The 27,301-nt window shown below is 44.3% G+C and overlaps 1 protein-coding gene across 1 annotated transcript in view; it reads left to right on the top strand.

Annotated features, from left to right (window-relative positions):
- The first annotated feature begins 1,157 nt into the window (after window positions 1–1,157).
- LOC147690130 (alpha-1-antitrypsin-like) overlaps window positions 1,158–27,301 on the top strand; it is an 85,001-nt gene continuing 58,857 nt past the window's right edge. Inside the window, exons 1-3 of the mRNA XM_086937731.1 lie at window positions 1,158–1,192; window positions 5,569–6,298; window positions 24,027–24,297. Coding sequence (XP_086793857.1) covers window positions 5,587–6,298; window positions 24,027–24,297 — 983 coding nt within the window. The 5' untranslated portion in view covers window positions 1,158–1,192; window positions 5,569–5,586. The remainder of the gene's footprint in view (window positions 1,193–5,568; window positions 6,299–24,026; window positions 24,298–27,301) is intronic.

Here is a 27,301-nt window from a genome sequence, read left to right as displayed (position 1 = left end):
AGACCCTGGTTAAAAAACTTTTTCTTACACAGCTGAAGACATCAAGGGCAGAAAAAGAGAAGCACAAACCCACCAATCTCTCCTACAATGAACTCACTGTGAAGCAAGGCATGGAACCTTACCTGAGGGTTATGCACAATGCGCAGGATCGCTACCTCATGACCCGTTTCAGAATTAACATGCTACACCATATCCTTGCGGTGCCATCTGAGTTTACCCACACTGTGGAGGAGAAGGGTACCTGCGGCTGCGATCTTAGATCTCCGCAGGATACCCTCCATTTTGTTTTATTGTGCCCATTTTACACGACACCAAGACGCAAGTTCCTGGTGGGGATCCTGAAAGAGCTAAAATTTAAACACACAAAACGGGCGCTGAGATTCCTACAGGAAGCGGAGGACGCTTATACCCTGTTTTGTACGATAAACTTTATCGGAATAGCAACAAGACTAAGGAACACCAGAGAAATTGGCCCCTAACTTGATTTGAACATTTAAACTTTTTTTAAATCCCCTGGCCCATTCCTTGAGGACAGAAAATCTTAACATTTATACTTTTAAATTGAATACCACTTGCTGTTTTTAACCTGTGTGTGTATTTTGTATCTGTGCTTTTATGGTGTCTTTTTAAGAACCGAATAAAGATTATAAATTGAATTGAAATTGAATGGAATCGAGACTACAGAGTCTTGGCATGTGGCAACCCTGGCAGGTACACAAACATTCACAAATTAAACAGTGCCAAGATAACCAGAGCTTGGATTAACTGGTTGTAGTCTAACTGCTGGGCTTCTTCCATCTTCTTTAGGGAAGGGACTAGTTTCTCAACTTTTTTAAATTGAAGGTACATGATGACACTAAAGATTAATCTTTGCACCCATATTGAGCCAAGAGTAGCATTTAATACAAATGTGGTGCACTGTATGGAGTGGAATGGGTAAGCTAGCTGTCGCAAGAGGGCACTCTTAAGTCACGTTAGCCGCTATCTGCCATAACCTCAGTTTTTTCTCGAGTAATGTGTCGAATAAGCTGCTGCACTGTTTACTCTGCCCGATAAGCCACACGTGATTTGATGGTTAATGTTCACCCAGGTACACTGTTTTCTGAAAGCAGTGCGGTTTTGCAGGTATAAAGGACGCCCGCTTAGATGAGCCTGGTTCTGGTGAAGTCTGGTGGACCTTTCGAAACTTCCCGTAAGCATCAATTACTTCTTATTTTCAGGTTTTGTTTGTTCCTATTTGCTTATAATACATGTCTTTTGTGCTGTGGGATTCATGCTATATTTCAGCATATAGTATTCAACTCGTATTTTGTGCTCTGCCCAACGAGATTGTTTGTTGTAGCAATAGTGGTTGAAAAACGAGTCCTATCTGCACACATCACGTTTTTCGAGTGTGGGATGCATTGAAATTGGTCGCAGAAATGCAATATGTCTGCTCATCACAGTCGAGTAAATATGGTATGCAATGCAGGCAAAGGCCATTGCGTGTGCTGTTCCGCAGTGTTCTGCAGCAGCTCTGTGGAAAGCAGGATTGCTGTATGGAAATGGGATTGTGCTGTCAGGCACACATCATGTTTCCAACTCTATGCATGAGAGACACAGAAGCTTCTGCACCTGCCAAGAGCCCTGGCCTGCCTCGAGAAGACAATGTTTACACTTTGGGACTCAATCACAAAAGTAAATTTACACTTTTGTGTACGTTTTACGATTGTTTGCTATTCACAGAGGTATTTAGGAATAGTATATTTACGAGTGCGGAGTATCCGCACATAAAAAGATAGGGCAGTCCTATCTATCTTTTTATGTGCAGAGACTCCGCACTGGTAAATATACTAATCTATTTGTGAATAGAAACAATTGTAAACTTACACAAAAGTGTACATTTTCCTTTGTGAATCAGGTCCAGAGTATTTGTGAGTGTTGTGCATGAAATGTACAGCCACATAGCATATTTAAAGGGTCTCCAACCTTTTCTATACTAAGAGCTACTTCTTTCTAATGAAAGTCACCCAAGCAACTAATATGACCAGAATTTTAAAACTGACCAGGTCAAGCTTACAGTAGTTGTCCCCATACACAAGATTACCTGTAGTGTGAGTGCATCAGGCATGGTTCCCACCAAGAATGTAAACAATGCCTCTACATGGGTAAAACACAGCAGCTAGGGCAGTAAGGCCCCAGGCACCAAGTTACTATTAGTAATAAGTCTCCCCTAACATCAGTGTATGAGTTGTAGAAAATGTCCACGCATTTTTGTCTTAAATACACACTACTAGATTTTGGTATGCATACATTAATTCAAGCAACAAAATGCTTGGTAGGCTGAACTGCTCACAGGAGAGCTACTTATGGGTAGCTGGAGAGCTACCAGTAGCTCACGAGTTGATTGTTGGAGAAGTACAAACTGCAATGTTTCCCATCTATTATGAGGTCCAACGACTTAAATGCCGGGATACTAGCGGGTCAGAATTTCTGATTATTGCCGGGATTCCCACATTTAAATCCAGGGATTATAAATTGTTGCTGGAATAGGGAATACGAAGCGAGCCTGGGAAGGTTTGATCCAGTTCCATATAGCACTTCCTCCTGTGCATAGGAAGTGGTAAAGGCTATTCTGAGGGTTGTGGTAGAGGGGGTGGGAGGACAGAATTGGTGAGGGGAGAGCTGGGGGAGCACTTGCTGCTCCCCCATGCCGTGATCTGGGTGCAGGTGGACCAAGTGCAGTAACTGTTCGCATTGCTGAAGAAAGTGCCGGGCCCAGTGTCTCCTGGAAAGGAATTATGAAGTTCAGAGTTTGGAGACCTTATATTTCCAGACCCAGAGACACTGCACAACTTGAAATGCCTAGAGCCGTGCACCCCCTGGGTTTACTGCTTCATGATTCTCCTAATGAGGGCCTTACACGAGCAAGGATTGGGGAAAAACATTTTCTAAATCTGGCACTTACTGATACACAGCTTTGGCTCATCGTTTGCTAAACGTTCATGCCCAACAGGGTTTTGTTGCACCCACACATAAATGATGGAGCTATTGGTGGATTTATGAATGCAGTACCTGTGGCTATTCCTGCTGTTGAGCAAATTTTAATTCAAATAATGGATACAATCACAAGAAACACAGTATTATCTGTTCCAGTAACCCAGAGCAGCTTCACATATCCGTATTGCATTACTAAACCCTATCCTCGCAAAGAGGAATTACCTAGACAGCTATAAGGAAGAAAGACATGAGAATCAGGTGCACAGTCAAGGCTGTATGTAGTTTGTGTTGTGGATATGGAGGGGCACTGAGCCTAAACGTCTGCTACAACTGTAAACAAAAAATGTGACCTTTTGATCTTCCCTTTAACTTTTCCTCCCTTTATGGATCTGCACTAAGCATAAAAACCAAGTCTGAATATAAACCTCCTCCACAACTTTTAATGAAGATCCGTCAAATGGTCGCAAATGTTTTTTGAAAACAAAAGCACCTCGACCTTATTGTTACAAGGAACAACATTAGATTCAAGGATGAAGAATACATACTCGCTGTCAAATTCAAGTATAATTATCAAGTTGTACCAAAGGTATTAGGAAACCAACCCCCCATCCCCCCTTGTACATTTGAGCAGATTTTAAGTAGCTGTATGAAAAACCAACTATGACAATCCATACCAAAACAATGATAGACATGCAAAAAACACTAGAGGTTTTCTTGCCCAAAAATACAATTTACCACCCTTATGAAAATTGAATCAGTGAATATTGTCCACCATATTAAATATGAAGCAGACATGTAGGTCTACATCGAAGCCTTTTCCCAAATTAATCACATTTTCCCAAAAATCAAATTTGTATTACAGAAATCATGATTTGAAATGAATGATTGGATCAGTCCAGATATCTCTACTTGTATATACCTCATTTCTTTCATGTTGGTTTTCCCTGGAAACACTGAAAGCATTGTCCTAAAATAACAACTGATTGATGAATAGGATCAGGTTAAAACCTATCCAGTGTTTTTTTTACAAGTGTAAACAGTTATAGAAATTATAGAACGTTACATATGGAAATTTACTTTGGAATCTTCCTTTATGACGTTTGCCTCCTTCTTGAGTCTTCATGAATTTATTGAGGCTCTGCAGAAAAGTTTAGGCACCAAATTTATTCAGGATACAAAACACACATTTTCATTGTGGCGTGGGACGAAACCATATCTATAGAGTCACTATCTACGTTTCTATGCACCAGCCACTTTTTCAACCGTCTTATGAAGAACGGTTCATGTGATAGTATAGTAAAAATCACATCACAAGTTTTTAGGGAGATCAGAAAGTGCCCAACAGTTTGGGGGCGAGATTATAACACTCAAATCACTATAGGAGTTCCATAGGGAAATAGACAAGTGAATTTAATGAAACACGTTCTTGAACTTGCACACTTTCTTAGCCAGGTCCCAGGCGTTGGAAAAGCAACTGAATGTTTTACAGCAAGTTGTTCATCAATCAATCAATCAATCAATCAATCAACAGATTTTATTTTGCACTTAGAAATGCATAAAAGATCACAATAATTAGAGGAAAATTTCATTACATTTAAAAAACCTATAGAATAGTGAATACAGTACAAGTGCCAGCAGTAAACATTAAAAAAAGGTACATCAGTTAAAACGAAAGACTTAAAATATGGAAGATAATATACTATGAGCCTTACGGGTTCTCAGGGACGCCAATAAAAAGGATGCAAGTATATTTATTAATTTTATTTTAAAACAAACTAATGTTGTTTCTAAGTGATAAAATATAGATAGTGCTAAGCATGACAGAAGTATAAAGACTATGGGCCTCATTTATGAGGCCGTGCGTCACTTTTACGCCGCCGGTGCGTCACTTTCTGTGATGCACCAGTGGCATAAAAAATGCGCCTTGTTGCGCCATATTTCCAAAGTGACGCATCTAGGTAGATGCGTCACTTTGTAAACCCCTGCGCCACATTATACCTGCGCCAGGTATAATGTATGCAAGGGGGGCGTATTGACGCAAGGAAAGGTCGTAGAAGTGACGCAGTGAAATCTATGAGATTTCACTGCATGAGTTTTAGGACGCCGTTGCGTCAAAATCTTGCGCCTGCCTCACAGCAGGAGTAAGACTGATGCAGGCCCTTTCAGATGGGGCTTGCCCCATGTGAAAGGACGCATTGCTGGAGTTGCGTCACTTTTGGGACACACTCCAGCAATGCGTCACTTTTGCGCTTACAGATACGTCAGAAATACTGACGTATCTGTAACTCCTTGTGACATGATGCGTCCTACATTAAATATGACGCATCAGGAATGTCGCAAGGAGTGCGCATTGAGAAGTGACGTATCGCTGCTTTCACGCAGTGATGCGTCATTTCTCATAAATGAGGCTCCAAGAGTAGTGAAACCCTGGGTTTAGAAGCCAGGCAACATCAAGTACATGCCACCTAGTACAGAAGCAATGGTGGAAACAAAAAACACACTCTTAAGTGAATTAATTTATTGTCTAAGGAATTGCTTGGCGAAATTGTTCCTGTTTGTAGGAATGCTAACTTTTCCCTGTTTTCACAGATACTCTCTCAAAAGAACATGAAGTCTGCACTATATCTCTGTTTATTTGCCACCCTGTTTTATGGATTAGTCCTCTGCGATCATCACGAAGGCCATAAAGGCCACGATGACCACGGAGGGCATGGAAAAGAAGGCAAACATGGCCACTCTGACCACCACTCTCATCACCAGCATAACCATCATAACCATCACCACAAACACCATGGAAATGAAACTATGGCCTGCCACAAAATTTCACAGCCCATTTCAAATTTTGCATTCCAACTCTTTAATCACTCTCTTGGGGTAGGAGAGTCCCGTAATGTATTCTTCTCCCCTGTAAGTATTGCAACTGCCCTGGCAATGTTGTCTGTAGGTGCAAAAAATGCCACTTTGGGTCAAATCTTACATGGCCTGAACTCTGACCTTTCGAGCATTTCAATAGACGATATCCACGAGAGCTTCAGTCACCTTATCGAGATGCTAAACAAAGCTGATGGTGAGCTGCAACTCAGCATTGGAAATGCCCTGTTTATCAAGGAGGGATTGAAACTTCTGCCCACATTTCTAAATGATGTCAAAACCCAATTTCATTCAGAAGCCTTTTCAACCAATTTTGAAAATGAAGAAGAAGCAAAAAAACAGATAAACGATTATGTGAAGACCCACACAAACGGAAAAATAGTTGACTTCCTGAAGAGTCTTGATCAGCAGACTGCAATGGTTCTAGTCAACTACATTTTCTTCAGAGGTAAGACTGACTGCGATACTGCACTGGTGGACCCAGGCTTAATTGCTAATACTAATTTACAGATTCAAAAAAATGCATTATAAAAGTCTTTAATTAAGGTTTCTACTACTTTCCTTCTAATTTGTATATTTTTCGTTTGTTTGAATCTCTTATCTCAGCTAAGGTTGCTTACAATGCTGTCTACATCTTTGCAGATCTAGATAAGATTTGTGAACGTCTGTAGAAATTAAATGAAATGTAATGTACAAAACTGCACAGCTTCAGATGTTGAATTAAGCACTGCAGTCCTCTCAAGATGTACTTCAACTTTCTATTAAAATGTGTGTTTTTAAATAATCTCATTATACTCTGAGTCTGTAGATTGCAAGCCATTGAAGGTGATACGTTTACTTTTTATTAACCTTTTAGTGTGTTATATATGGACATATTTTATTTTCTCGTCAAATCTCCTGTACCCCTTTTGAGAATTATTTCAATGTTAGCCAATCCCTTTTTCCTTATCAACTATGGATGCAAAAGAAAATGATAATCATTTTACTGTCACCAGTCTTGGGCTACTGTGACTCAAATATGATAGCTGGGGTTTGTACATATGGTGAAACAGGGCCATTCTACTACTTGACCCAAACTAGAGACCAAGAAGCCTCCCGTTAGCCCTTAACTCTTAGGTCAGCGAGCACAGCATGACAGAGCATTCCACGGCTTATTGAAGGAGACACTGCCGGAAAGATACTCAGCAATGAACTCTAAAACACTTTAAAAAATAACGTTCAACTAGCACTTTTGTTTTAAAAACAAAAGGTACGTTTATTCAGACACAGCTAAATACTACATATAAAAATGGCTTTATGGACAGACATTGCACAAACCCTATCCTACGAAAACTTTCAATATATTATAATGTCTTCTTACTGCCTTTGACATTGGCTTTTTCAAAATATAAAAAGGCCTGCCTATGATATTTGACATTTGCTTGTCACACTGCAAAGATGCTTTCAATGACATAGGAATACAGATGGTAGAATAATGAGAGGTGAATGGCAGATTATCTCTGATCTGGAGTATAAAACCCTCAAGGCAGGCAACTTTAAAGAATGGCATTCCTTTCAAGATGGTTAGTGTTTGATACTCCTAGTAATCTTCAAAGGCTGTTTACAGACATTTTAGAACACTGATTAAAAAACAGGGAGCAACCCGAAATACCCTTGAGGGCTTGGGTGATTAAGTAGAAAGGTATAGGTGCCTACAAGGGAATTTGTTTAAGCAACGATTGGTGATTCAACTGACTATGAAGGATAAGTTAATGATCCTTTCAGGAAATTAATTCATCTAAATTTGATATGTGACCACAAATTATCAAAATACATACAAGAAACATAAACAACAAACACAAGAGGTGTATAAGAAAATAGAATTTATCAAGTCGTAAAAAAGGTTATTGATTTCATATACAGATATAAATAATTCAAAACAATTAGGTCTGCAGGTACAATAAAGATATGGTAATAAGTGACTCTGTAGATCCTTATGTCACCTATCCAAAATCTCAGTCAGTTAAACAGAGCAAGGATGAGGCGCTGGTCAACTTCTTGAGCTCCCCGTCCTGCCTTTTTGAATAAACACCCCTGCCGAAGTCGAGGCTAGATGCACACACCTGCACCACACTAGGATACCTTAAGGGGTAATAGTGCGCTTTTCAAATAAACATAACATATAACAATGGTAATCTTCACCTTAAGTGCTTCCTAGAGGTTTTACAGAGCAATTACACCTCTAACCGAGAAAACCACTCCTTCACCAAATGTATGTTTACCAGCTCTGTTCAACTTGTAACCTTCCAAAGAGAGCTTCTGTTTTGAACAGCATAAGCAATACAAATGAATGGCATTAACGAATGGCTGTGTGCCGTGGACCCAGTGGTTATCAGAGATGCTTTCTGCAGTTCAGAAAAGAAAGAAAAAGAAAGGTAATAATTAAATATATACAGTGTAGATACATGTTTCCAAAGATCTTTACTCACCACAGCCCACTCAGAGTGTTCGGAGGCAGGTCTGACATCTCGAGAGTTGTTCAGATCCATGAATGCATTACAGCTGTTTGGCGCTGTTCTCTTGACCCCATACCTTCATACACCAGTGAGTTGGGAGCTGGTCTAGATTCATCTGCAACTTCCATTTCACCGAAACATTGTTTTCAGCTGATGTTTTGTTACTGGCGGAAGAACTGCTGTTGGAGCCCTTATTAGCAAATATCAGATGTGGCTAAAAATGAGTGTAAGTTCTGATTACCTCTGGCAGAACTCCTCATTCAAACTGTTGACATTGTGGCCCTCGTCTTTAATAATACAGTGCTGCAAAGCCTGCTTCCATCGTTGTAGGTGTAAAGTTGTGGTAATTATTAACGATCTAGGTGCTTTCACACTTAGGGCCCCATTAGGATGGCGGGCAGACTTTGCCCGCCCGCCATCCTCGTGGTAATAGGGACCGCCCGCCTTAAGGGCGGGGGTCCTGTCACCACCATTGGGATGCGCCCCCCAAAGTGCAGAAGAGGTCGCTCCCCTCACTCCTCCTGGGTATCGTAGCGCTATTCCAACGCTGCTTGTGCTCTGTGCTTTCATCTTGCAAAATATTCATAGCGCCGCATTGTGCTTTAATCGTGCTCTGATCATAGCGCTGCTTTGTGATTTCATTCTGCTCAAAATTGTAGCGCCGCATTGTGCTTTATTTGTGCTCTGATCATAGCGCTGCTTTGTGATCCTTCATAGCGTTTACCATTCATCACTGTTGTTTGTAACTTAATTTTTAGTAATAGCGCTCCACAGCTCGCCCCAACCTCACCCTGCTTAAATTTGTTTTTGTAGCTGCTATTTTGTTGTTGTGCCGTCCCAGCCCGTCCCTCCAACACGCTCCCGCCTCCCAGCTGACCCTCCCTCCCACTGATAGTATAGGTTGACCCCACCCCCTCAGAGAGCTGTGACCGTCCTGACCCGTGCAGAAGCGGTCGCTCCCCTCAATCCTCCTGGGTATCGTAGCGCTATTTCAACGCTGCTTGTGCTCTGTGCTTTCATCTTGCAAAAAATTCATAGTGCTGCATTGTGCTTTAATCGTGCTCTGATCATAGCGCTGCTTTGTGATTTCATTCTGCTCAAAATCGTAGCGCCGCATTGTGCTTTATTCGTGCTCTGATCATAGCGCTGCTTTGTGATCCTTCATAGCGTTTACCATTCATCACTGTTGTTTGTAACTTAATTTTTAGTAATATAGCTTCACTGCTCGCCCCAACCTCACTCTGCATAAATTTGTTTTTGTAGCTGCCATTTTGTTGTTGTGCCATCCCAGCCCGTCCCTCCAACATGCTCCCACCTCCCAGCTGACCCTCCCTCGCCCCTCCCCCTCCGCTATCTACATATGTCAGAACAGCTGACGTGCAGCGTTCACGCGCAGCGATCGCGCCCCATGCGCGCCGAAGGTGCGCCAAAGGTAAGCCCGTCTACGCCCGTCCGCGCCTGGACCACGCCCAGTGCCAGACCCCCTGGCCCCCGCAAAAACCACTCCCCCCCAATTACATTCGACGCAGCTGCCCTCTCAGCACTCAACCCCAGCCGACTCCCTAACTGCTCCCAAGCCGCCCCAGGACACACCCATGGTCCATTCTCCTGCAATTCCTGCAAATTCGACTGCATCAGGACCCTCACCAAACCCACAAACACCAAACAGAGTCCCGACTCCAACCACCTGAAATGTATCCTTCTCAACACCCGCTCAGTCCATAGACACGCCATTCAACTTTGGAATCTACTCGACACCACTTCGCCGGACGTCGCCTTTCTCACAGAAACCTGGATGAATGCCTCATCAACGCCCGACATCGCCATTGCCATCCCTGACGGCTACAAGATTATCCATAAGGACCGCACCAACCAATTAGGAGGAGGCATTGCCATTGTTCATAAGAACACCATCCGCATCACGACCAGTTCTGACGAAAACCTCGCAGACGCCGAACACCTCCACTTCCAGATATACATCGACTCCAAGACCACACTCAGAGGCACCCTCATCTACAGACCACCAGGACCCCGCACACAATTTAGCGAGGACATCACTGACTTCATCAGTCCACACGCCCTTCCCTCCGAAGACTACATTCTACTAGGCAACCTCAATTTCCACCTGGAAAAGAACAAAGACAGCAACACTATCACCCTTCTGGACAACCTTACAAATCTTGGACTCAAACAACTTGTTAACACCCCCACCCATTGTGCCGGACACACGCTCGACCCAATCTTCTCCTCCAGCAAGCACATCTCCTTCAATTACACCACAGCTCTCCATTGGACAGATCACAGCTGCGTGCACTTCAACTACAAAAAAACTTCGACCCACAACCACCCACAACCAATTCCCCGCAGAAACTGGAACAAAATCACCACCGACCAGCTTCTCACATCGCTCCACCAATACCCTCCTGCCTACTCATCAGACCCAAACCAAGCAGCTACCACCTTGCACAATGGATCACCCGCAGCGCTGAATTAGCACCCTTGAAAAACAACCCTACCATACAAGGTCACAAAAAAGCCCCCTGGTTCAATGATGAACTTAAGAAATCCAAAAAGACATGCCGCACCCTCGAGAAAGCCTGGAAAAAAAAACCAACCACCGAAATCCTAGCCACTTTCAAGAACGCCATCCGTAAACACCATCAACTGATCCGATCCACCAAGAAAACAGCATTCAAGGATCAACTCGACGACAACGCCCACAGCAGCAAGGAACTGTTCAACATCGTAAAAGAATTCACCAATCCCTCAGCCAGCACCAACGACATCACTCCCTCCCAAGACCTCTGCGACTCCCTAGCCTCATTCTTCCACAACAAAATCGCCGACATACACAACAGCTTTGTTAACCAGTCCGGTGACCAGTCCACCCCACACACCTCCGAACTAAATCCCCTTCCCAACAACCTCTGCACCTGGAACCCAGTCACCACTTAAGACACCATCCGCCTGATGAACTCCATCCATTCAGGATCGCCAACTGACCCATGTCCCCACCACATTTTCAACAAAGCAGACTCCATCATCGCTCCCCACCTTCGAGACGTCATCAACTGCTCCTTCAACTCTGATACCTTCCCGGAAAGCTGGAAACACGCCGAACTCAGCCCCCTCCTGAAGAAACCCACAGCAGATCCCACTGAACTTAAGAACTACCGCCCTATCTCGCTCCTCCCTTTCCCTGCCAAAGTCATTGAGAAAGCTGTCAACAGTCAACTTGCCGCCTTCCTCGAATCCAACAAATCCCTTGACCCATCACAATCCGGATTCCGAGCCAAACACAGCACCGAGACCGCCCTCATCGCAGCAACAGATGACATTCGAAAACTATTGGACAATGGAGAAACAGTTGCCCTCATCCTACTCGACCTCTCCGCAGCCTTCGACACAGTCTGTCATAGCACCCTTATACAACGCCTCAGCAACATCGGGATTCAAGGAAAAGCACTGAACTGGATCACCTCGTTCCTCGCCGGAAGAACCCAAAGAGTCCGCCTCCCCCCTTTCAGATCAGAGGCCTCCAAAGTCATTTGCGGCGTACCACAAGGATCATAACTCATCCCCACCCTCTTCAACGTCTATATGAGTCCCCTCGCATCTATCGCTCGCCAACACAAACTCAACATCATCTCCTACGCAAACGACACCCAGCTGATCCTCTCCCTCACCAAAGACCCAAACACCGCCAAAACCAATCTACACGAAGGGATGAAAGAAGTGGCCGAGTGGATGAGGAACAGCCGCCTCAAACTGAACTCTGACAAAACGGAAGTCCTGATATTAGGATCATCCCCCTCCACCTGGGATGACTCATGGTGGCCACAGGCGCTGGGAAACGCCCCCACACCTACGGACCACGCACGTAATCTGAGCTTCATCCTAGACTCCTCCCTATTGATGACCAGACAAGTCAACGCCGTCTCGTCCTCATGCTTCAACATCCTACGTATGCTCAAAAAAATCTTCCGCTGGATCCCCACCGAAACAAGAAAGACGGTCACCCACACACTGGTCACAAGCCGACTAGATTACAGAAACACCCTCTATGCCGGAACCACAGCCAAACTACAGAAAAAACTCCAACGTATTCAAAATGCTTCAGCAAGACTCATTCTAGACGTCCCCCGCAAAGCTCACATTTCCAGTCACCTGAAAGACCTCCACTGGCTCCCCGTCAACAAGAGAATAACGTTCTGTCTCCTCACCCACGCACACAAAGTCCTATACGATTTAGGGCCCGAATGCCTCAACTCGCCCCTTTCCTTTTACTCCCCCACCCGCAAACTTCGATCATCCGATCAAGCCCTCGCCGCAATACCACGCATCCACAGATCCACCATGGGGGGGAAGATCCTTCTCCTACTTAGCGGCCAAAACCTGGAATTCCCTCCCCACCCACCTCCGCCTTACTCAGAACCACCTCTCCTTCAGAAAACAACTTAAAACCTGGGTATTTGATAAATAATTCCCCCCTCCCTCAAGCGCCTTGAGACCCTATGGGTGAGTAGTGCGCTATATAAATGCCAAACTTGAACTTGAACTTGGGGGTGGTGCACTCAGCACCGCCTGCCACAATGGCAGGAAAGCATGCTGCTGTGCACTCCCATGCACAGCATGGCAGGCACCGCGCGGTGCCTGCCATGCTGTACATGGAACTGCTGAGGGGTACCATAGGTACCCCCCATGTGTACCCCCTCCCCCCGGAGTCCCTGGGGGCCTGCAACGGTCCCCAGCAGGGATTCTACGCATGCCTTTCCGTGGCGGCATTGCCGCCACGGAAAGGCATCCACAATTACCCATCCTATTATGGCTGGCGGTGTCTGATAGACACCGCCACCATATTAATCCTTTTCCTCCCCAGCCGCAAGGTGACCGGGGCGGAGAAAGTGGCGGACGGTCTTTCCGTCCGCCGAGGTCCCCCCGCCATGCTAATATGGCGGGGGGGGGAAACGAATGTGGATGTCGGGCGGATTGCCCCTGCCAGGCTGGCGGTGGCTACCGCCAGCCTGGCGGGGGCAATCCGGCCGACATCGTGATGGGCCCCTAAGAATCCAAATCCTCTGACTTACTGTATGTACCTTTTTAATCTGGGCTCTGTTTTCAACGGGACAGTCATTTAAAATGGAGGTCTCAAATTGAAATGAAATTGCTATCTTAGTGATATTGATTGACCTATTTTAAATTCTTACTTGAAACGGTGGCAATTCAAGGACCTTAGAAAACTAATCTCATGGGTGTTAGAGAGCTAGTCAGTGAGACTGCGGTAACTCACTTGGAGATTTTGCCAGCATGGAAAATAGTAAACAAGAAAAATAAAAGCATTTCTACTTTCTGGAAAAATTGCTCTTAGCGTAACTTCAAATAGAGTAAGGACGACGGGTAAGGAATTGGCCAGAATGGGGAGGGGGGGGGTGGGGAGGGGGGAGTGCAGAACTCAATAGTGTGTTGGGAGGCTAAACGTAAAAGAAAGTGTTGTTAATTATGTACACAACGATGTGCCTGATATAACAGCACATAAAACAAGCACTGGCAAATGGAATATGTCTGCACTCACTGACAGCTTTTTGGCTTCGCTATTTATCAAAAATGTCTTGCAACACTTTATCATAAAACTTAATAAAAACATTTTTAATAACGGTACAATACTGTGGATGCATAGGCAGCCTTCTTTTTTAAATAAGCATTTATATAAATATTCAGAGATGGCCGCTTGTGCTTCAAGCTTATGCAGGGGTGGCTATTGTACGCATGCTCTGAAGTCCATCCACAGTAATGGCAGCCTGTGCATGCGCAATCATTGGAAGCTTACAGGTGGACAGCCATTTTGAATGGGATAGGAGTCCATTCCAAAAAATAGAGGCCACAAACACTGTACATGCAAGACGTGGTGAGCTGCAGTTAGAAGCGTGGGCCTGGAATCAGTGTTTGTGGAGAAGGTGAGCCCTTGTAAAGATAAACAGACTTTATAAGGGACTTTGTGTGAGAGTGATGACCTTGTGCTTTGGCAGAATACCAAACTCACAGACAAATGAACTAGCCAATGAGGTAGACTGCTCATTGAATAAAACTGTATGGTGTGATTAGCAAAAAACAAAATATGAAGGACACAAATTCAGGCAGTGTGCAATGAGACCCGTAGGAAAGCCCATACATATACCATGTATGGATTTTTAGTAACATAAAAAGATCTCGGCTAATGACGACTCTAGAAATTGAGTGAGAAATTGTTGCATGGTCTGTGTGTAACCTGAATATAACAGGTTTGTATTCTTAAAAGGCCAACCATGTTGTCATGGTTCTAGGTGAATTCACAGGTGGATTAACATCATTACCTTTTAAGTGTCGGTTTTGTTACTGCATTACATTCTGTGCAGGTTGTCTTATGTTTTCTTTGAAGTGGATCTACCCATGGGACAGAACACCCCCTTGCTTTCCAATGCAGATCCATACTCCCACAAATTTAGATTTTTACTACGAGCTGGCCCTGTGCCAGTTAATTTGGCCACGCCCATGCTTGTTCACAAAAGTGTGGTGTAAAACAGATTGGCTCCAAAAGTTGAAGCAGGCTACACATTAATGGAACAGCCTGTTATCCAGAAGCAAAGGCACGTTTAGCACCGCAACCAACGTGAGTTCTGTCCAGGTCATTTCCACTTCTGTTGCACAAGTCTTCTTCTCGCAGCCTTTTTAGGACTGGCCTAAAACCGCTTCAGCAGCCTGGCCAGCCTCATATTACCCCAAAATATCATACAAAATAACAACAAACATAGATGCTCTCAATTAACACTATTCTACCATTGGCCTCTTGAAATGCCTCTCAAATAATGCTACCTCACGTCACAGCACAAAGTTTAGCTCAGTTGTCCAGCCCATTCCAACCATTGCACACCTTCACTTGTGTGACTAGATCTTGCCCTTGCCCATGTATGGATGCACCAAAATAAAAGATCTCCAAGAATAGGACGTTGTAGACACAGTGACTACTAGCCCCTATGTATAATACAGTGTCATCAACTATTCCCATCACATTCATATGCATATATTTTTTATAATTTGCAATATTGAGTCCTCACCATCAACCGTGCATGGATATTTCTTTCATCCTTAAGATAACATTAGAGTAGCAAGAGTGTATATGCAGATTTCTAGGGTGAAACCACACCCTGTCCGATTTGTGAATTTCAAGCAATTGTATCTTACTTGATCACTTGAAGAAATGCAGCAGCTTTGCAGTCCTTACATTTCTTTCTGATACACTGGTGTTGCACTTACATGCATTCATTGTCTGTAAATATTCCAAGATGTTAGGGTCATTCCAGAATATTTGTGCAGTAGCCCTTCTCCTTTAGGATGTTGCTATGATCTATCAATGTTGCTATTTCTTCCTCTTACCTTTTGCCTGGTTATGTCATCTGCTATGGAACTAGAAGTTTGGGGATGTCATGGGGTGGAATGCTGGGTTGAGGAGTCGGTTGGGAGCTGGTTGGTGGACGGTTCATGGTGGAGCTGCTCTGAGGGTTTGATGGCTTGTACCTGACTTACCTGCATTTAAGATCCTGCTTACATCTACAAGCATCTTGGACTTATTAGCTGTGCACTCCAATTGCTAAATCAGAAAGCAAAAGTTTAATGGTGGAAGTCAGTCAATGATAAATGTGATGTTGCAGAAGTTAATATGTTTGTTTATTGCACTTGTTTGTTGGGAATACGTGAACCTAAGTGAACCTAGGTGCAAAGCGGTGTTTTAGTTATATGGAGGAAGTCAATTGTGACTAATAGATCTTCCAGAAGTTAATATGCTTGTTTGTTGCATTTTTTTGTTGGGGAAAATAAAAGACTAGGTGAAAAGCAGCGTTTTACGGATTTTCTGAGGATGTCAATGTTGCCACTCCTCCTCCAGGGAGTGAAGGACAGCCCTCCACTGGCCTGGTGAAAAGGAGTGAAGCTCCCATAGGGTCAAATATTAACATTTGTTTCCTGTGTGCATTAGAAGGAACACATGTTAAATTTTCCTGACCTAGCTTCCTTGGTCAGGTAGAGTTTTAGAAGACTGCCTTTAGATTCTTCTGATGGGCTGGCTGCAGGTCAGCAAATTCCTTGATTGGTTCATGATGTTTTACTCAAAGATCTTCCCATGGCACATTACAACCAGTATTCAAAATGGAATTTCAGATACTTTTGCTGCAAATAACACAGAAGGTAATTATAGCAAGCCTATAGGATTTGAATATGAAAGCTCTTTTTTGGTTTGCTACAAATCCTGCGTTAGGAAAAATGAGAGCTGTTTTATAACAATGGTGTGTGAGGCTCTCAGTACGAGTTGCCAATTTAGGTAAGGAGAGACCGGTTGGACAGAATATCAGACTTCAGTTGGTATGCCCGAGTATTAGTTCAGTGATTACTAGTTTCTTTCTCAGAATGGCTAATAACATTGGACCGAGGAATAATAATTCCAAACCTGTAAGCAACAGGATCAAATCTGCACACTTATAGCACCTGCATGGAACAGGTTGTAAATTTGTTTGCATTTTTAGGCGGAAGATTAGGTTGGGTGGAGTATTTTGCTTCACCTATGCCATGATATAGAGAAGAGGTGTGAACCAGGCACACCAGTTGCCCACAGGTCCATGCAGCTTTGCCCTGAACTCCCAGTACTTCTGGGCCTATTAGGTCTAAAGTTCGAAGACCTGATAATTACAGGCCCAGAGATACTAGAAATATCAGAATTGCCCCGGCATGCTATATCGGCTTCAAGTGTGGAATGAATACAGGAAATTCATTTGCTTACACGTCAATGGTCTTGTTTTTCTTCATTAGTTTTACGTACAGACATTTTCCACTTTTTGTCGAATTTTCTCTCTACCATTTCTGCATAGTAGCAGAGCGCTGTACTCTATTCATCTCCAATATGGTTTGCTGAAGATTCTCTATTGTGGCTCTATGGTTTAAACATTTATAGAATCTCACTAGCATCTCTCACCAAGTTTTCCCTTCTATACGGGTTAACCTTTTCATGCTGCGCCAGTTAATCTCAAGTTGCAGTACAGTACACATAGCTTTTAAACGTTTTGTTCATTTAGTAGTAATTCTTTTGATATTTAGGGATGATCGTGATTTAAACCCGGGTACCTGGAGCTGGTGGGCGGTGATGAGTGAATAGATCTTGACAGGAGACAAGTAAGATGAGAATGGCTTGTGATAAAATAAAGTGTTGACAACACATAACTCTGGGGCATATTACCAAGGGCCTTATCGCCGCTTTAGCGGGAATCTTTCCCGCTAAAGTGGTGATAATTTTATCGCCCTATTACCTAGCTGTCGCTAACACCAGTTAGCGACAGCTTTAAGGAGATAGCGATCATCTTGGTGCCCACTTTGCATGTCAGCAATAATTATCGTTAATGACATGCAAAGTGGGTGTGCCAAGATGTTAGCGACTGGAAACAGTCACTAACATCGCTATCTCCTATTATCTACTTTTGAAAATATTCGCTCTAAGCGAGAATATCTCCAAAAGCTAACGCCTGCCAAAAGCAGTTGATAGCCATGTTATCCAATGGAAGGTGGATAACATGGCTAAGAGTATTGTCACGATAATGCATGAATATCGCTGATTTTTCAGCGATATTCATGCATTTCGCAGGATTTTTACCGCTTTTGAGATAAACCTTGATAATATCAAGGTATCTCAGCTGTAAAAATCCTCGGTGCTAGGCGATATAATTTTACCCGCTAACCATGCATAGCGATAATTATCGCTATTGCTTGGTAATATGCCCCTCTATTATTAATACTGGCAGAGACCAGTGAGGTCCAGCAACAGCTGTGCCAGCCCACAGAATGCAGCAAGCTTCATCACCCTGTACCACATCCACACAAAGAACCAGCGGTGTGAATCACATTGTGCCAGTCATGAGAGGCTGTCAACTGAGAGCCTACTCTAAAGGTCAAAAGGGGATTATTTCTGTCACCTTTCCTAGTTCCATGCGACCTTGTTCAAGTCTAACGAATGATGGGGCATATTATCAAGGACCAGTGTTAAATTTATCGCCGTTTTATCGCTCTTGTTAATTCCCATGGAAGCCCATGTTCTTGTTTTAACATGGGCCTCTATGGGAATTAACAAGGGCATATTATCAAGCCCATTATCGCCGTTTTATTTGCAGTTTCCTGCCGATAAAACTGGCGATAATTTTAACACCGGCCCTTGATAATATGCCCCTATGTTCTTAAATTTCTTATGGGCAGTGTCTTGCCACGACGTTGGCACTAGGACCCAGGGGACCTGGGTGGGGACAGGGGACACCGGACACCACATCCGGTCAGGGGAGGGATCGGAGGGCAGACTGGACCAGGACCTCGGGGTGAGAGGTCGCAGATAAGCATGGCTGTATCACCCATGACGAATAACAAATAAAGGTACCTCCGATAGCCATCTGGTGTCCTGTGTGTGTTCCTTGGGTCGGGGAACACGACATCTGGTGACGAGGCGGGATCCGGTGTCCAGCGCGGAGAAATCGCGATTTAAACCAGGAGCCCACCCTGGATTGCGTCGTAAATAGAAGAAGAGGTGCAGCATCATCAGGAGGCCAGCAGCGACATTGGAGCCCACCCCGATCGCTGCACAAAGAGCCAAGAAGAAAAGCGATCTTCCCGGATAGCGCACAAAGAAAAGCAGGAAAGCTGAAAGACTTAAAGAAGCAGCGCGAGCTCTCGCGAGAGTCCCGGCGGCCATATTGGGGTCAGGCTAATAGGAACAGCGAATGAGAGCGGCGGCCATTTTAAAGTCAGGCATCGCGTTGATTGGACGCGAAGTCCCGCGAGAGCACCAGCGGCCATTTTAAAAACAGGCGCAGGAGCCAATCAGATCATAGGAAACGTCTGCGGCCATTTAAAAAGGTCAGGCACAGCGAAAAATCGGCGATATAAGGAAAATCAAAAAAAAAAGTGGAAAGCACTGGCAAAGCAACAAAAAAGGACGAAACAAAGCACATACAAGAATAAAGGGCACCAAAGGAGAAATAAAAAGAAAAGAAAGCAAACAAAGCAACAAAAAAAAGAAACAATATAAGAGACCAAACAAAGAGAAAAAAGCATCAGAAAGCGACAGAAATAACAAATAAATGATACAAGGTGTTACAGAAAGACACAAACTAAAAACAAATAAGTGCCAGAAAAGGCGCAAATATAAGAAAGAAGGAATACAAAGAGAAACAAGGAAAAGAGACAAGATGGCAGACCCCAAACCAAATGCACAATACAGGAGGCCACTGCCATTCAGCTTAGCGGAACCACAAACAGGAATTAGATGGGAGAAATGGGTCAGACGGTTTGAAAAGTATGTAGACGCAACAGACGTCACGGATGCAAAGAAACAAGGACTATTTCTGAACTTGGTGGGAGATGAAGTGGAGGATCTGCCTGTGACACTGCCAAAAGAAGAAATAGCTACCTACGACAAGTTAATAACATGTCTAACGGACAAGTTTGATCCGCAACGAAATGTTGATTTCGAGAGGTACAGCTTCATGATCGCCTTCCAAAAAGCTGAAGAGTCACTAGATGACTTCGCGACAAGGCTGCGGAAGCTAGTGACACACTGTGAATTCAACAAGTTCGACAATGAGCAGGCGATAAGGCTACGCATCATCGAGGGTTGTCGCGACATAGAATTCCGAGCCAGAGTATTAAAGGAACCAATATCGCTGGAGAATCGCACTTGGAAGGGCAGAAGCACGAGCAACTGCGCATGCAAAAGAAATGTAACGGGGCAAGTAAGGGGCGGAGAACAGATTCATCGGATGACGAACAACCACAAATCAGGAAACTGGAAACAAGACAGAGGTGACAAAACCACAAAGAAGCAACAAGAAGGAACATGTTACAGATGTGGACTGGAATTCCCACAACGAGGCCAATGCCCAGCGTCTTACCAGACCTGCAGAAAATGCAATGGGAGGAACCACTACGCCAGCGTGTGTCAAGGAGTACAATTTACAAATGATCGAGGAAGATCAGGAAGAGCGCGAATGCTGACAAGCAGACACATTAGGAATGTGGAGACCGGGGTGAGGAGCTCATCCGCAGAATCAGGAGAGGACCACAAAGAAGAAAAAACGGAACGGCTGTACCTTATGACGGACGTCACCTCGGAGTCAGTTGGAGACGAGGAAAAAGGGGAGGAAACAATATGTCTAATAGACAAAAAGAAGATAAAGAAGACAGAATCAGTAACAATAAAAGTGGGACCACATAATACCAAATTCGTCCTAGATAGTGGCGCGACATGCAACATCATGTGCATCTCGGAGTACGAAAGAATCAAAGTGAAGCCAATCCTCACGCCATCCCGGATACAAGTATTCACTTGGGGAGCAAAAAGACCGGTGATCAACATGGGGAAATTCAAAGAAGATCTAACATACAAAAATCAAAGACTGTCAGAAGAAATACATGTGCTCAAAGGAGACATCCCTGCACCATGCTTATTGAGCAATGTCACGGGTCAAGTGATGGGGCTGATGGAAATGGCATACAACATGTCTGAAAAGAAAAATATCCTGAAAGAATTCCCCAGGTTACTACAAGGGTTGGGCAAGCTGAGAGGAAAACAGATAACACTGCACATCGACGAGACAGTTAGGCCAGTGGCACAACACCACAGAAGAGTGCCCATACACCTGCAGCCACAAGTGGAAGACGAACTAGAGGCCCTACTCCGACAGGACATAATAGAGCCAGCAAAAGGACCGACACCATGGGTGTCACCGATAGTAGCCGTCCCGAAGAAAGACAAGTCAAAAATAAGAATATGTGTAGACATGAATGTCCCAAATAGAGCCATTGAGCGTGAGCGACACCCGGGGCCACATTTAGATGACATGATTAGCCTTCTCACAGGAACGAGGTGTTTCTCAAAGCTGGACCTATGCAAAGGGTATCACCAACTGGAACTAGACCCACAGTCGCGGTATATCAAGACCTTCTCCACTCACGTAGGACTGTTCCGAGACAAGCGTTTGAGCTTTGGGATCCCATCAGCTGCAGAAATATTTCAAGAGACAATACGGCAAGTGCTCAGACCAGTCAAAAACAGTTTGAACTATAGTGACGATATCCTTGTATTTGGCAAATCTAAAGAGGAGCACGACACAGCTCTAAGAGAGGTGTGCTCACATCTAGAGGAAGCAGGCCTGACACTGAATGAAGAAAAGTGCGATTTGGGGCGAACTGAGCTGGTATTTTTCGGTCACATATTTTCAAAAAGAGGAATGCGCCCAGACCACAGCAAACTGGAAACACTAGAAAAGGCAAAGAAGCCCACCGACCTAGCGGTAGTGAGATGGTTCCTGGGGCTAGCAAGCTACTGTGCGCGATACATCAAAGACTTCGCCACTGTAAGTGCAACGCTACGAGACCTAACCAAACAAGGACAGAGTTTCCTGTGGACCTCAGAATGTGACAAGGGGTTCGAAGAAATAAGGAGGGCAGTGACAGCAGTGGATCACCTGGCCTACTTTGACCCAAAGTTATGCACAGAGCTGACAGTGGACGCCAGCCCGGTCGGATTGGGAGAAATTTTGACACAGTACCAGCCAGGGAGACTCCCCACGACACATAGTGGCATATGGGAGCAAGAGTCTGACGAAGGTTGAGGGGAGGTACTCCCAACCAGAAAAAGAGAGTCTAGCGGTAGTGTGGGCCTGCGAACATTTCCACATGTTTATCTATGGAAAGCCTTTTACAATCATTACGGACCATCAGGCGTTGATCACAATCTACGGCAATCCCAACGCCAAGATACCGCCACGAATAGAAAGGTGGGGAATCAGGCTCATGGATTACAATTTTAAGATAATTCACAAGCCCGGAAAAGAGCAAAACCCTGCAGACTACGTGTCACGACACCCTCTGCCACAAAATTCAAAAGTGACCACGATGGCGGAAGAATACCTAAATTTTGCACTGAAGCTCAGCACACCAGCAACGATAACACTGGATGAACTAGAGGAGGAGACGAGGCAAGACGTCACTTTGCAAGAAGCAATGAGGATCACCAAGATGCAAAGGTGGAGGCACGTGAATGGCTATGCTAGGGAAGAAAGCGGAGTAGACAAGGAAGAGCTACTAGCATTCAAGAGAATCCATGAGGAACTCATCATTATCCCATCACAATGGGATAATGATGAGAGGCACTAGGATAGTGATTCCCCAAACGCTGAGAAGAAGAAAAGTGGAACTAGCACACGAATCACACCGAGGAATGGTGGCTTCGAAAAAAATCTGCGGGTAAAGGTGTGGTTCCCGGGACTAGACAGCATGGTGGAAGACTTAGTGACAAGGTGCCACGTGTGTCAGGTAACAGGACCACCTTCAAAACCAGAACCTCTACAAATGTCCCCGCTACCAGCGACAGTGCGGCCAGAGCTAGCAGCAGATTTCTACGGGCCCCTAGAAACAGGAAGCTACCTGCTGGTCATAATCTATGCGTATTCAAGATTTCCCCTAGTACGACCGGTATCATCTACATCAGCAAAGGCGACACTGCCTGTGCTAGACGGCATCTTTGCAGCATGGGGCTCACCCCAAACGCTCAAGATGGACAATGGTCCACCATTTTCAGGCGAAGAGTTCAAGAGGTTCATGGTGTACCTGGGAATAAATCACAGACGGATAACACCGTTGTGGCCACAAGCAAATGGGACGGCCGAACGGTTCATCGGGACCATCAAGAAGGCAGTGCAAAGAACAAAATTGACTGAAATTTTGATTGGACAAGCACTGTGTCAAATACTTAGGGACTACCGAAACACACCGCATAGCTCCACGGGAAGGTGTCCCGCCGAGCTGGTACTAGGAAGGATGAGCATAACACGACTAACACAAATCAAAGAAGGAGAGAAAAAGGAACACAAAGACATTGCCACAAGAGATAAAGAACAGAAAGCGAAGATGAAAGCATACGCAGATCGAAGAAGACATGCCACCAGCAACGACCTAGAAGAAGGAGACACAGTGCTTGTGAAACAGCGACAAGCAAGGAAGTCAGACAGTACCTTCTCAAAAGACCCGCTGACAGTGACGAAAGTAAGCGGGCACATGATCACAGCCTCAGCGGGCCAACGCCATATCACGAGAAAAGCTCCTATTTCAAGGAACTAAAACCCAAAGAAGAAGACCTGCCGAAACAAGAACTGACAGGAGATGCACCACTGGATGAACCAACACAAGGCATCAAAGAACAACGACCGAGACAAGAATGTTGAAAGCCAACAAGACTGATCGAAGAGATCTGAGGAGACAGAGACACGGGAGCCGACGCGACACGAGAGCAGAACATCTCTTTCTCTCGGGGCGAGAGGTCGCAGATAAGCATGGCTGTATCACCCAAGACGAATAACAAATAAAGGTACCTCCGATAACCATCTGGTGTCCTGTGTGTGTTCCTTGGGTCGGGGAACATGATAGGCAGGGGGAAGAGAGAGTAAAGGAGAGAGATAAGTGAATAATATTCAGTAAAGAATCCCTGTAGTATAAATCTTGGTGACTGATTTTCCTCTAGAAACAAAACTTTTAGGAATGCACAAGGAACATTCTCTTACATTTACAGGAGATAGGTACCCTAAATTATCATGCAATAACAATACGCATTTTCCCTTCTAGGAAAATGGGAGATGCCTTTCGAAGAGGAAAACACAAAAGAAGATGACTTTCATGTGGATGAGAAGACAGTTGTGAAGGTGCCCATGATGTTCCGTTCAGGAATGTACAGCAGCGACTACGATGAAGATCTTCACTGTACTGTGGTGAAAATACCATACAAAGGAGATACCAGTGCTTTACTGATTCTCCCCAAAGAGGGAAAAATGAAGCAGGTGCAGGATGCTCTCTCAGGACCAACAGTAATGAAATGGGTCAAGTCTCTGGCACACAGGTAATGTCTTATTGATTATTTTAAAGTGCTTAGTCCATGACATCAACCTTTTAAAAGATCACATTGTGAAAAAAGGGTATGTTATATTCTGCAGGGTGCACTAAAGGACTGTGCAATTTGGTATTCTCAAACTCTCTGGAATTCAGTATACCTTCACAAAGAAAAAAAAGAGCGATTTCTAGTGCAGGCGTCCCCTTGATTAGTTGCACTCAGTTTTCAAACTTAAAAGTACGTTTATTGAAGAAATATTAAGTCAATACATAATATAACATGGTATGAAAAACGATATAAACAACATTACAAAAGAAGAAGTCACATATATAGTCTGGATTTAGGAGAGGCTGGTCTATATATGAATACATAATAATTTTGGGGGAGAGGAGTAGGAGTATAGGAGTGTCACCCATTATCATCTAAGAATTGTGTAAAAGGAGATCACAAATGTAGATGTTTCATAGCAAGAGACATAGGGTAAGCATATGGTATCTAATCTATGATTGTGACAAACCCCATACCACCATGATTGATGGGAAATTTGGACACATTTTTCCTATTTCTTGTGATCTGCTGGAATGCAGCTGCTAATTACTAGTCTAGAATTCCCATTTTAGATGAACTCAGGAGTCCTACAAACAGTTTCTTTATGTCAGAGAATATGTTGATAATATGCAATTCATCAAGCTAGTATACATTTCATGTACGCACCTGGTCAATATTTCACATTTTGTATAATATGCGCGTTATTTCAACTCCTTGTTCATTCCCCTTTTCGTTTGCTATTCATGTGATTTTAACTTGTGCCAACCTTATCCCTCAACTCTGCCCTCCCCTCTTCCACCTTGTGAATGTTTGCTCCATGTCTATGTTTTTTTGTTGTGTCTGATCTTGTTCACTTTGGGGGTGTCAGGTTTAGCCTTGTTATCGCAATACACCTTTTTGCTAATAGTAGTCCTAATAGTACAAATTTCCTGCTCAGTTTCCTATTCTTGGGTGTGGGCAGTAGTCCTAATAGTGTTGTCCGAATTTCCCTGGGAACCTCTCATCCCGTGGCTGCCCGGAGTTTCTGTAGAACATCCGACCAGAAGGGGGCGACAAGCAGTCATGGCCATACCATGGGCAAAAAGCTTGAATCCACTCCCCCACACCGGGGGCAAATACTGGACCTCTCTGGGTATATTTTGCTCAGCACTTTGGTCGGTAAGGTAAGCCTGGTGAACAAAATTATTTTGAACTAGTTTAAATCGAGCGTTAGAGCTCACCAATTTAACCCCATCATGTATCCTGACCCCTTTTTGTGCTGTCGTAGGGTTGCCCACCGCCTCATCCCATCTCGTCTGTGTGGGAAGTAGTTTCCTTGGCATATCATCTCGTATCGCCCGATATATGTCAGTAATCAGATGCCGACCCTGGGCCATACATAGCATTGCTTGCAGCATTTTTGTTTAGCTACTCGAGAGATTTTTGCATATTGCAAAAATTGTCCACTACCCAAATTAAAGGAAGCCTCTGCACATTCCCTCATCACAACTTGGCCATTATTATATAAATCTCCCAATGTTAGACATCCCCGTCCTTCCAAGCTGAGCAAGACAGGTGAATGGTCTGAGATATACCATGATTGGTATTTTATCCCTTTTACATCCAGGATCAGCTCATGTGAGATTAAACAATAGTGTAGATGGCTAAACGTGTTAGTTGCTGGTGTGTGGCAGGAGAATGTTCTCAGTACCAGGTGGCGGGTCTCAAACGCTGCCAGTCCTCAGACATTCCAAGTGAGTATTTTCAATTAATTAGAAGCCATCCGCGTCATTTTACCTTTAGTGCTTTTCCCCTCCCACTATCAACCACCCCTCTCAGACTCCCCCTAGCGAGTTGGATTAGAACTGCGTATATGACACATCGAGAGGACACATTCCTGAAAGACATCCACCATGCCCCAACTGGTTGAACAAACTAAAATCCCCACTCCTCCCACCCTCTGGCAGCACTGCTGATCCTGCATCCTCTTGACCGTAGAAATTCACCCTCCCAAATTACAAGATGTGAATAACTAGTGCACCAATGTTCAAAATTCTCTGTCAAAATGTTTATCTTAATCTTGGTGCCTTTAAGTTAATACTCCCACAGTCTTAACTTATAAGCAACTGAGCAGACAGCAGGGTGTGAGGACTAGCCTCCAGCTCCCAGCTCGTGACTTGGACCCTGTAGGGCGGGGATTGGTCCCCCTGCCCGTGCTAGTAAGTTACTAAAATACATTTTTTAACTTGGCTGCTACACCATTCCTTTGTGTGAGACTATTATACTTATCTGTAAGGTTCTTTGCTGCACTCTCAGCTCACGGCATCCTTTGCAAAAGTGAGTCTAGAATTACATCCTGTGATCTGTCTTCGGAGTCAGAATCTGACTCCACCATTTGCAAGGTTAAAACCGGATGCACACGGATTCTACTCGGGCTGCTGCTCTGGTCCCCATGGGACTGTTGAGCGGCCCGGGCTTTGCTCCTTCCTAGCCAGTCCCACCCTCCGCAAGGACCTGTCAGATCTCAACTGCAGCACCAAAGATGAGTCTGAGTGGCTAGACTCATCCAGCCATAATGTCACTTCCATCGCCGACAGGAAGAAAAAAGGCTTTTCCTTTTTGTTCCACCCGCAACTTGACTGATTAGAGAAGACTGTACTTCAGCCCGGCGTCCCGAGGACGGCATTTCATTCCAGGAAGGTTCTCTTTTGTTTCTGTACTTTTTATGTACAGTCAGGATACATTTCAATGGTGTGTCCTTGATATGATTGTCGCCATTTAGAACGGATGATCTGCAGAATAATGTCTCTATCTCTATAATTAAAAAAAACAGGCTATGACAGCTCTTGGTGGGGCTCCAGGATGAGGCGGTGGAGGAAGTGCTCTGTGGGCTCTTTCTATATTGAAATTTTTTTTAAGTCTCTTGGAGGCCAGCTCATTAATGATCCAGTTCTCCAGAAAGAGCTCAGCAGATGGGTCTTTAATC

The sequence above is a fragment of the Lissotriton vulgaris genome, chromosome 9 (genome assembly GCF_964263255.1).
Source record: "Lissotriton vulgaris chromosome 9, aLisVul1.2, whole genome shotgun sequence".
In the NCBI taxonomy this organism is placed as follows: Eukaryota; Metazoa; Chordata; class Amphibia; order Caudata; family Salamandridae; genus Lissotriton; species Lissotriton vulgaris.
The sequence above is the reverse complement of the archived record's forward strand: the minus strand, read 5'-3'. Positions and strand labels throughout refer to the sequence as shown.